Source organism: Chaetodon trifascialis, chromosome 4, assembly GCF_039877785.1.
Source record: "Chaetodon trifascialis isolate fChaTrf1 chromosome 4, fChaTrf1.hap1, whole genome shotgun sequence".
NCBI lineage: Eukaryota > Metazoa > Chordata > Actinopteri > Chaetodontiformes > Chaetodontidae > Chaetodon > Chaetodon trifascialis.
In genome coordinates, this window is record NC_092059.1 from 8,335,556 (window position 1) to 8,347,454 (window position 11,899).

The 11,899-nt window shown below is 45.7% G+C and overlaps 1 protein-coding gene across 1 annotated transcript; it reads left to right on the top strand.

Moving 5' to 3' along the window:
- The first annotated feature begins 1,151 nt into the window (after nt 1-1,151).
- rgmd (RGM domain family, member D) lies at nt 1,152-8,443 on the top strand. The gene is made up of 3 exons (XM_070960895.1): nt 1,152-1,318; nt 4,334-4,845; nt 6,767-8,443. Exons 1-3 carry the CDS (start codon nt 1,225-1,227, stop codon nt 7,463-7,465), a joined length of 1,305 nt encoding a protein of 434 aa, XP_070816996.1. The 5' UTR covers nt 1,152-1,224; the 3' UTR covers nt 7,466-8,443.
- Nucleotides 8,444-11,899: the final 3,456 nt, after the last annotated feature.

Genomic DNA, 11,899 nt, shown 5'->3' on the forward strand with positions numbered 1-11,899 from the left:
GTCAGGAGGGAGGCGCAGAGGGAGACCCACAGCTATAAGCCAAACGCTCCAGCTGCACCAAAACAAAAGCTTTAACTTTTAATCTAATTTTAGAAGTTACTCAAACTCTGGCTGTTGATTTTCTTAATACCAACATTTTATTCAGTAATTGGTCGGTGCATTAAAAATCCTTTATTTGCATGGCACAAAAACCACAGCGAGCGTCTCAGGCTGAGAGCTGGGGAGTCTTGCAGATGGTCCGGGCCTCACGGCAGCTGTGCAAATGAAAGACGGAGTGTCGTTGAAGGAGCGAGAGAGATGGAAAGTTGGCCACATAAGGAAAAGAGTAACATACAAGTTGCTGACTGAAAATGTAATGGAAAAATTAATAGCACGCTGAGATTTGCTGGGAGAAAATAATTGAGTGAGAGTATTTTCTCTGACTTTTGTTTAGTGACAAAAACAGACAATGCTCATGTTTTGTTACACCACTTTGTAACAAAAAAGACTTGAAATATAAGAGCTAGCCAGAGTAATGGAGAAAACCCCAAATTATAGCTCACTATATTTCTCCTATCAGACTCTATATTAAAAAATAAACACAGGTTTAATCTGTTAGTTTGCACACATAACTGTCAATCAAACTCTATTATTCGAGCACTAAGTCTGCAGTGAGAAAACAACAGGTGGGAGAACCCTGCTGAAAACACACAAACATTTGTCCTCAGGGGGAGGGGGGGGGAGTCAAACAGGACGTTTGTCCGCAAAGAGCTTTGTCCTGCAAAGAGTCTCAATTTCCAGCAGCCTTGTTTCAGTTCTGCAGAATATTATTTCACTTCTGAATGTACTGAAAGCTCTACCCACATCATGCATGCATTGTGTATGTGCAGATAATAAGCAGCTGTAATACTACTATAACTGATTCTTCATTTATAATCAGGGCAATTGTAATTTCCCACCGCCCCCTCCGTCCTCGAAGGCACTTTTCCACTGTCCTCAGCCCAGTAATTGCCACTACATGTAAATATCAAGTGGTTAGTGAATAATTAGTGTTTCATTGGCCAGCAATCACCTCTGGGGCCCCGTCTACACTTTAGACCCCTCCCTCGTAGAGCCGCCCTGAAGACAGGGGCCCCTTTTGAATGACAGCGCTTGGGAAGGAAGACGAATTTTTGTCTGATTTCCCGCAGCCGCAGCGTCGATGAGAAGCAGTGGAGGAACTCCATTCTAACTGAATGGATTGGTATGGGGAGAAGCGGACCACAAATCACGGCTAAGCGGCAGCTTTGGGACTGTGTAACGTTGACGATGGTTTTACTTTCGCTGCTGTTTCGACCAGGTAAGAGCTGCTTTTCCAATCCGTGCTCCTGCGCTCCTCTCCTGCATGCGTCCCGCTCTCCCCCGGAATGGAGGTGGAGGTGGACAAAGTTAACTTTTTCCTGGCGTTGTGTGGCTGAACTCAACCTCTTTAACCGCCTTTGGTCGCTTCTCACACACTGCTGCTTACGTTTTGAGTGTTTTTGTATTTAAGTTGGGAGAAAAGTGGCTGTTGTTCAGTGGTCCACTCCGGGGACAAAGTAATGTCCTGCTCGGTGTCCCAGCATCCAGCCTGCGCTGTAACGCTCGTATCGCCGTTAGCCGAGCAGCACGAGTTAACTCACCTCACGGACGTCTTTTTGAGCAAATTTCCCACTAATTTCGCCTAAAAAACAACGCCGCCAAACAGGCTGACACCAACTGCTTCACCGTTATCACGTTTTAGGAAACACAGACGTCCGCTGTGAAGGTTTTATCAAGTTTTGAGAAGTTACGGTTTAGCTCCCAGTTAGCATAGCTGATTAGCAAACTGGCGTCCAGCAGCCGCAGTCAGACCAGGAGAAAACCACGGAGCTTGTTTTTTTAACCTGAAAATGCCGCTAACCGAGCACCAAACGACCACCGTTACTGTTCCAGCCATGAGACTAAGTTTAACACATAGTTTTGAGTGTTTTAGTCGTTGGCGAAGCTAAGCGGACCGTGCTATTCTCCCATATTCATGCTTCATTTATTAACTTTGTTAGCTGCCATGCATGGGGGTCCAACTTTTTGGCCTCTGGACGCGATGGTCGCTCCTGTGTCCCCCCTGCCACAGCTCACACAGCTCAGCAGCTCAGACCGGGACTTATTTCACGAGATGTGGACAAATTCGTGTTTATGGCAAAGTTAAAAGTCTGCTGGCAAAGTGAGCATCAATAATAATCTAATCAGTGTTAGTTCAGTGGAGATGCGTTCACGGTCAGTCTGTAGGAAATGTGTAAAATGATCTGCACACAAGGTGTCAGGCGTGTAAGATTTTCCAGAATTTAACTTGCTGTTATACATTCAGACATCACAACTGCAAGCCGTCATATCTGAATTTAAGAATTAAATATAAAGATTCTAATTAATAATATGGATTATTATCCATATAATAATTTATAATCCCTGAAGTGAGATTGCAGTGCTGCAGCAGCAATTCACATGTCGAACGCACATATCTCACATTATGCTGACATGGGGGAGGTTAGAAAAACAGTATTTTGAAAATATATGGACATTGTGATTGGTTAAAAAATGTAGCGCCTAAAAGTTGTTTGGAAAAGTAGTGTTATGGTTGAAATATGCAAAAAAAATAAAGGTTATATTAACATGTAATATTTAGTTAAATATACCTGTGTCCAGGTCTTTTTTCACTATTTAAATTACACAGTGACAATGTGCAATCACTGTGATTGACTAAAGCCACCGTATCTGTTTTAAAAAGTAATTTATCTAACATTTAATCCCATGTAAACATCTTTTCAGCCTTGTTTTGTACTGTTTCTGAGCTGGGTTCAGTAAGGCTCTCGTAGCGGCTGTGTTGTTGAAAATACTGAGAATTGAACTCATCATTCTGCAGCCTAAAGCCATCAGAAAGCAGCACCTTCATCACTGGCTCGAACTAAAATCTACTAATCTATAATACACTAAGACCTCTGCTGTCTGTGTGGTCATTTTGCCTGTTCCCATATTCCCCACATGGTCCTCACACTTGTTGGTAGCCTGCTAAGTGCCGGAGCATAAAGACCCTTTAGGGAGATGTGTGGTTGTTGATGGCCGTGTAGGCAGTGATTGTCAAAGAGTGTCAATCACAGCGGACTTGGGTGACCTCGCGGGGAGACGGCGGAGGCCTGTTGGAATTCAGAGGAGGGATGCAGAATGGCTCTAACTTGACCTCTCACACTCCATCTCAGTGTTATCAGGGCTCGTGTTGAAGTGCAGCCACCGCGAGATGCATTAATCATCTGTCCTGCCCCCTTCAGCTCACCGGGCGCATGCGAAAGAGAAGAAGTGGTGCTAAAATATTCGCGTGCACTGGTGTGAAATCTCCATGCTTATCTTGTTGTCTGTGTCCGTGCTGTTGGGAGATCAGATGGAGCTTTGGAGTGAACAGAAGATTATTCTGTCGCAACAGAAGAGCAGTCTGATGCAACTGATCCCGGCTTTGCAGTAAAAGTGATGTATGTGTTGTGGATGCTGCTCTGAAATGGGAAATATGTCCACAGTACAGCAGCAGTTCGTATCCCACTCAGCATATGAGACATCCCACCCAAAAGTAACACAACACTGAAAAAAATCTGATGAATATCCACTTTTACTTGCAGCAGAAATAGTTTCTCTCATTTGTTTTCCTGTATAAAAAATGTCCACTTGTGAGTCGTAATGAAACAGGAAGTCCTGAATTTAGGGGATGCCACCCAAATATCACCTTAGCTGCCCCCACCCCCACTCCAGCTTCCAGTTTAGCCCCTGAGTTGCTGAACAAGTGTGACTCTTTGTGATATTCTTCCTGTGATCCTCTTCAAGTTAGCTGCCCCCGTACACCCGGCCCCGCCGTGCCGTGTACTGTAGCTTAATGGACCTCAATTACCTCAGCAACAGCCAAACCACATTCAGCACCCCCAGGCAAACTAACACAGGTTGGTTTCCTCCTACAGCGAGGCTACATGCTACTTCTGTGAGGGCTACTTGGGGGAAATAAGTTTTGACTGACTCTGGAGCTCAGTGTGGGACCGCGGCCTCGTGAGCGCATGCATTTGGGTTTTAATGGCTCTCCTGATTGAGCTAAACTTGATAGTGGAAAAGTTTGGACTCTGCTGCCTCGTGTGCTGTACTGAGGTAACGTACCCGTAGATGTCAGACGGATTTTAAGACTCTTGGTAGGAGTGAACCGCTTGTCGTTCAGGTTGGTAGATCCAGTCAGCATCTTTTTTGCAGGGAGGGTTACGAACATGTTGACAGTCGCTGTGATGATACTGCGGCACCAAATGTTGATGTCCTTGTTTTTGTTTTCCAGCTCACTGCCAGCAGTGTCGAATCCAGCGCTGCAATGCGGAGTATGTGGCTTCTACCTCACCCTCTAGTGGTCTGCAGGAGGATGTGGCTCTGGATGTGGACTACTGCATCGCCTTGCGGGCCTACGCCCTGTGCACCAGGCGGCAGGCGCGCAGCTGCAGGGGCGACCTGGTCTACCACTCCGCCGTCTTCCGCATAAAGGAGTTATTCTCGCAGCACAACTGCTCCAGCGATGGGCCCACCTCCTCCGCCAAGGTGCCCAGCACGTCCCGCCCGGCCGTGTCGGAGCTGTGCGACTACGAGAATCGGGTCCTCGTGTCGGGATCGGCCGGTCAGCAGAAGAAATACGCCCACTGTGGATTATTCGGAGACCCGCACCTACGGACTTTCCGGGACGAGTTTCAGACCTGCAAGGTGGAAGGGGCGTGGCCTCTGATCGACAACCGCTTCCTGTCGGTGCAGGTGACCAACGTGCCCGTTGTCCTAGGCTCCAGCGCCACAGCCACCAGCAAGGTAAGGATGTGTTTCGAGAAGAGCTGCAGAGATAAGTCGCACTTTTCAAGCAAAAATGTCAAATTCTGCTTTCAGATTCTTCTGTGCTGTGAAGACATCACAGCACGCTCAAAGAAGTTGTGAACGCCATTATTTTTTTTTGCTTTTAGACGAGTAGATTACTCAAGAAAAATCACTGATCCAATTGGCAAAATAGAAGATTCCTTTGTTGTCACATACAATCATACAGCACAGTGAAAGGTGTGTTTTTTTAAACACGTCCATGAGAAGAAGCAGCGAGCAGCCACTGTGCGGCGCCCAGGGACCAACTCCAGCTCCAAGCCTGCACCCTATTCAAGGGCACTGACAGGAGAATGGACCTAAGAGCCATGTTTTAAAGGTGGTGGAAACCAGAGCTCACGTACGCACAGTGAGAACGTGCAGATATGAAAATAATCGGTAGATGGAGCCCTGGTTTCCCAGCCTCTATGGCCTGTGAGCCCTTAAAAGCAGTGTCTGCTTTGATTTTCATTTCATTTTAGTGAAAGGCTGAATAGGTAACTCTGTTCCAGCTTTCACAAGAAAAAAAAAACAAAGAAAAATCTGAACACAGACCGAATCATGACCTCTCAGACTTATTTTGCGGCCCCCCCCGTTGGATGCTTTTCTCACGTTTCCCCGATTCCTCAAAGTTTGAAACTAATGGCGTCTATGAGCAGGCTGTTCCTGAGTGTGGGCTTGCTCGCTCAAGTATTGCCATAAAGTATCAAACATGTGAAGTTAATCGTCATTCCACGGTGCCTCTCGAGCCTCCAGCATTCCTCTTGTCTTGGAGCTCCTTCAGATCTATGAGGGAAAAGAGAGAGGAGGGGAGTCCTTCAGCGGTGTTGAATCACAGACATGCTTGAGCGCTCTACCTTTAACACATGGGTGGTCATATGGTAGTGATTAACGCTCACTCAAACATTTTCCTCCACCGCCACGATCTGGAATGTTTTTTCACCCCTCTGGTCAAATAATTAACGGGCCGTTTTTTGAGTAAATATGGAATAATGTGGAAAAATAAGGGAATAATTGGACAGCAGCGAGGGGTTTTTGATTCTCTTAATTGAAGAGGCTGATTTCAGAGCAAACCCTTTCAAAGCCGTTTGCAGTGAGTCCTGGCTGTGCAGCCTCATGCAGATCTTGTAGTGTGGGTATTGTCTGTGCCAGCGCCCGCATGCCCCCGTCTTGCTTTTTGGAGTTGTTTTCAGCTGCCAGACTTGAGACAGGAAATCATCCGTCAAGTACAGTATCCCCGTAAGTGTAAACTTAACCACAGCCACCGCTTTGTCAAGTTACTCTGAGGAAATGGAGGCTAGGCCGCAGTTTTTTAAAGCTCAGCTGGAATACAAATCACTCACTGAGTAAGCGCTCGCCGCGTCAGAGTAGTGTTTGGAAGATACATGGAGATTTGAGGCTGTTATGAAACCGAGCAGCGTGAGCCAACATTCAGGAAGACCGGTGGAGTTATTGCTATTTTAGTGTCGGTAATTTGTTTTAGATAAGAGTGGATCTGATAGCGAAGACCACACAGTGATTTTATTTATGGTGCATTTGACTGATAAGAATCCAGCGCATCATTGACAGCAGCCCTCTGAACATTTTGCTGGAGTTATGAATTGGAACAAGAGACAAAATCACTGCCACTGTTTGTTCAGCTCAGAGTCGGTCGTGAACAGCAGTTTCCTGCTGCCACCTTGTGGCTGTAATCGGTACTGCTGATGGTCAAGTCTGACCTGGGAATCTTCTGTAAAGCTCATCATGGCATTTAAACAAAGATGCGACCATTAGCTCATTTACTAGTTTCTTTATGTAAGGGAGCATATTTAAATTGTAATATAAAAAAATTACTACTGTAAAATGTTTAAATCTGTGACTTAACACTGATCCTCTGTTCCAGATCACTGTGATCTTCAAGTCCTACCACGGCTGTACAGATCAGAAGGTGTACCAGGCCACCACGGAAGATCTGCCGCTGGCCTTTCAGGATGGGACTCGCAGTGGCGGCGAGAGCGGCAGCCTGACCATCGTGGAGCGCGGCGGCTCCGGGGTGGGCCAGCAGGTGAAGATACAGGCCCGTTACATCGGCACGTCCATCATCGTCCGGCGCGTGGGCAGCTACCTGACCTTTGCCATCCGCATGCCGGAGGACACCCTGGACTTTTCAGAGGACAATGGCGGTCTGCAGCTGTGCCTGCACGGCTGCCCGCGCAACGAGCTCATCAAAGAGCACACGCTGGGCCGCCAGAGCCAGCAGCCCCGGCTGCAGGGCACCAACACAGAGCTGGGCCCTCTGCGGCCTCCTCACCAGGTCTACACGGTGGAGCGGGCCACGGCCAAGTGTAGAGAGACTCTGCAGGTGGAGGACGTGTACTTTCAGTCCTGCGTGTTTGACTTGCTCACCACGGGAGACCCAGAGTTCTCCATGGCAGCCTACGGCGCTCTGGAGGATTTAAAGGCGCTGCCACCCAGTAAACTGAAGCAGAACTCCCCGAGGACTCCTCGCCTCACCAACCAAGGGGTGTCTCGCACGCCGGCTGCAGCAGCAGCCAGCAGCTCCCTGCTCTCGCTCCTCCTCCTCACTCTGCTGCTTTTGTGAAAAATGAAATAAATATTAATGATTTTTAAAAAGAGAAACGTGGAGACAAACAGAACATGGAAGCATTACCAGCTTGAGGAAAGAGTGACTAGAGCTCAGACATAGTATGTAATTGTATTTTTTTTTTTTTTTTTTTTTTTGCGATTTGTGAATGTTGTGATCTTTTTCTGTTTTTGTCAATTGAAGGATTTCACTGTCATAGAAGATGGCATTTCTTCCCACGTAACATTTTCTGTGGATTCCTGCACGGGTCGCATCATTTCAAAGAGAAACAGAAATGCATGAAGTCACTGTGGTTCGAGTCCAACACGTTCACCATTTTCACATAACACTAGCTAAAAAGGTTCAACTGTTCAGGTGTGTGTGCTGACGTCAAGGCAGCTAAGCAGAAATTAGTTTTTTCTTTTTGTAAATATTTCATTCATACAGAGAACATGCACATCCTCCAAACGCTCCACCGTGTATGAAGCCTCACATGTGACTCCATACTGTATGTAAGCCGTCTCTGCGTGGCGTCTAGATCCTGTATAATCCAGTAATATCAATAGCACTTAACGGTTTGAACAGCAAGTTTTGTGTATTTAAATGTTATTTCTTTGTCTACTTCAACTGATGTTTCAGAAATTGGCTTGCTAAATACACAGGATCCAACAACTGTATGTAAAAACTACCTATCCACAATATATGATGCATTCAGCAGTTCTCATCTTCTGTGAAACACTCCCTCTTCAAGCTGTTTGGCTTCCAGTTTTAAAGGTAAAAAAGACAAAAAAACACAAATCTTTATATAATAATATATTAAAAGAGTGTATATATGTGTTTTATATTGTGTACATTTGCCTGTGTATAGATGTTTTAACTGTAATGTGTTTTACATTTGTTGTGTTTAGTAGCTTATTTTGAGACATTGTAAGAAAAGTAAACTAATATTTGTCGTGTTGTATATGTCATTTTCTGTATTAAAGTGTTGGACACTCCAGAACAAGGTCTGGGTTTTGTTTGTTCTGCTGTCTTGGACACAGGATATGGATTTTTTTCCATCACATCATATCATGGTAGATAATTGTGTTAAGAGCTCCCCTTGCCCCTCAAAGCAGCCCTACGAGTCTCTCTGTAGCTTAATATGGAAACACATTTCCTACCTGTTTGCTGTGTAATACCACTTCTGTCCTGGAGGGGTCCTCAGTCCACAAGGCCTGACAGCTCCCAGTATAAAGACAGTTTTGACAAGCTGGCTGTGTAGCTGCAGGGATCCACAGTATGTTCTCAGTCCCCTGTGTAAATGTTACCTCTGAGTGCTGAGCTGGCTGCTGGCTTGGCTTTTGTCTGCCAGAGCGCTGCATGGCTCCAAATAGGATTTAGTCTGTGGCTAACACCAGGTTAGAGTCAACACACACATACACACACACACACACACACACACACACACACACACACACACACACACACACACACACACACTGCTGATATTGGCAGTATATGTGAACAATGAGTGCTATGATTAGAAAGAAGGATGCAATCAGGTTTTACCGCCGTCAAAAATGCCCTGAAGAAAGCTGCAGGTTCCCTGTGAAGACCTGGAGAATTAGTCCTTAAATGTGGAGATTTAATTCATCTTAAGTTAAACGTGTCATCGTCCTGATATTTGACAGCATGTTTTGTCACACGTGCGATCATACTTAATCTCTCCGTGTCCCATTTCCCCAAATAAAGAAGCCGCAGCGAGCTGTTGGGAAGGAGCTGGCCAATGAAACGTGTCACCGTCGTCACCCTCCAAACGTGAAGAGTGACTTCAACGGCTCATTCTTAATATGAGGAGAGCAGCAGAGAGATGAAGAGCGATGGCAAGAGAGAGGGGGGTGATGGTGAACCGGTGGGAGAAACTGTCACAGTCATGGGGAGGCTGTCAGTAGTGGGAATAACTAAGTACACGTACTCATACTTCATAGGCAAACATAGTAACCTGTTAAATAAAATCACTAGCTACTTTTCAGATTATGTTTTCACATTAAAAAGCTCATGACGATGTGAGAACATACAGAACATCAGTGACCCCCTTTGACAGACTGTTGAGTGGGGACCCGTTCATACTAAGACCCAAAGGGCTAAAATTAAATAATATCCCCGCTCAAAAATGCAAATATTAGAATTTCCTGCTCCATTAATCATAATCATGAAGATTGGGAACCATAATACTAAACTAATTGTAAACTAGTCATTGATGCATGAGAAATAATAATCTAATCATGACATATATAATACATATAACACCCACAGGGGACATATACTGCAGAGTAAGTACTTCTACTGTTGATACTTTAAGTACATCTGGCTGATAATGCTTGTTGTACTTCAGGGCTTTTACTTATAATGGAGTACTTCTGCATTGTTGCACTGGCTGTACTTCCTCCAGCGCTGCGCTCTCGTCTCTTCATCCTTTATGTGAGCACTCTAAACGTCGGGCTGTAAGCTGAGCTGATGACATGTGAGCTGTGTTTGTGCGTCCTTCCATTTGCTTTCTAATTTGAAATAAAGATAAAACGCTTCGGGCCTCCCCTTGATTGATGTCATGCGTTGAGACGCAGCCATCTGACAGCGCTGTCAGGCAGCAGCAGCCTTATGTAATCAGCCCATGTGAGAGCGCCTCCTCGGTCCGTTCAAAGACGGTGGGATTCTTGACAACTTCCATCTAAAATTTAGGAGCTCCTTTTTAATGTAGATTGACATTGAAAACTTTCTTCTCTTTAAAAAAAAACTGGAAATGAAGAGTACCTCAAATCTCCCTAAGTCAACACCTGACAGCCTGAAGCGGAGCTCCGTCCGTGCTCATTAGCGGGGAGGATGCAGCGCAGGTCTGCAGGAAACTGCTGGAGCCTGCGCTGCCTGCTCGTCCACCCCTCTTTCAACCATCCTGTCTTGACTTTCCCATGTAAACAAGGACAATTACCAAGCTAATGAGTTGAGAAAAAAACCGCTTGAGTGATTGATACTTTCAATGGCGAAATTAATTTGATATTAATAGAGCACTTGGCAAGATAAATAGATAGTGGTGTGTGAGTCCTCTCCTTGATTGATAATGGATAGATTGATGGCTGTCTTAATGCAAGATGTTCTTTAGACTTAAATGAGGTGGCCTTGATGAGGAGAGAGTATCACGAGGTGATTAAGCGTCCAGAGCATTAAAATTACTTTGATATTGATATTTAAGGTGCCATAACTCAAGTTAGAGAGGATGCTGGAGGCCTCGTGTTGCATGATAGTAAGACCAGATCGTGCAGAGGATGGATTTTAAGGATGACTGTGGCGCAAACAGAATCTTTAGGGGACAAAAAAAGTCGCATTTTAGGTGTTTAGACCTGATTTATTGATGCGAAATGATGCACGTGATGCCGGTCAGCCATCATTCAGCTGCTTTTGTGAGATTGTGTTTGCCTTCGGTTGCACACGTGGCTCCTCAAACGACCACCTTGCATCAACCCTGCAGACTCTTAGGACACATACACACACGCACACGCACACAACCTTCTCTCGCTGCAGCATTTTGCTTAATGATGCACTCAGAGTCTGATTGTTGCACCAGGTAGAAGACGTTCAACATACACATACATTAACTCTCTGTTACATGGGTCACTGCTGCGGAACAAAGAGCGAGAAGTTACTCATTTCTCACTGACTTGTGTGTGTGTGTGTGTGTGTGTGTGTGTGTGTGTGTGTGTGTGTGTGTGTGTGTGTGTGTGTGTGTGTGTGTGTGTGTGTGTGTATGTGTGTGGTTTTAAGGCTGCTCTATAGTCGAAGCGATTACACAGCTATCTCATACCGCAGGCTCTGTCATACCTGACCAACTCAATCTTTCTGTGTCTCCTCAATAATCAGAGTGACAGCGAGCAACTAGACATATCTCACCCACTGGCTCACTGCAGAATGGGTATTGACCTACATATCAAATCATACGCTCCTGGCTCGTGTGATAGAGATTCTTGGGGAGGAGGAGGAGGAGGAGGAGGAGGAGGGGGTAACTGTATGATTGGCAGTCCTACTTTAGTAAACACGTGGCATCCCCTGGGTTTCTGCCTCTTCATATGTATTCTCTGTTACAGGTAAAACGGGGCCTGAAAAGCCTGCAGAGCGGGAGCCGCTTCAGCAGCGTCTCCTCCGCTACTGTAACAGTAGAGAACAGCTGAGAACACCTGGCTGTCTCACTGTGTATTTTTATTAACGAGCCCGTGTCGCCAAACTTTTAACAAATGGCCCCCCGGCACCCTGACGCCCCGAAAAACCCAGCTCGGAAATTAAGCATCTGCATCATAAATCTTGGAAAGTTACAATAATTTGCAATTCACTCCCTCATCAAAGGCAATATTACCCTAATTTATTATCTCCCCGCACGAGGGGCGCGCAAAGGCCGTGGAGATAAGAGTTTATCAGGAGGGGGAT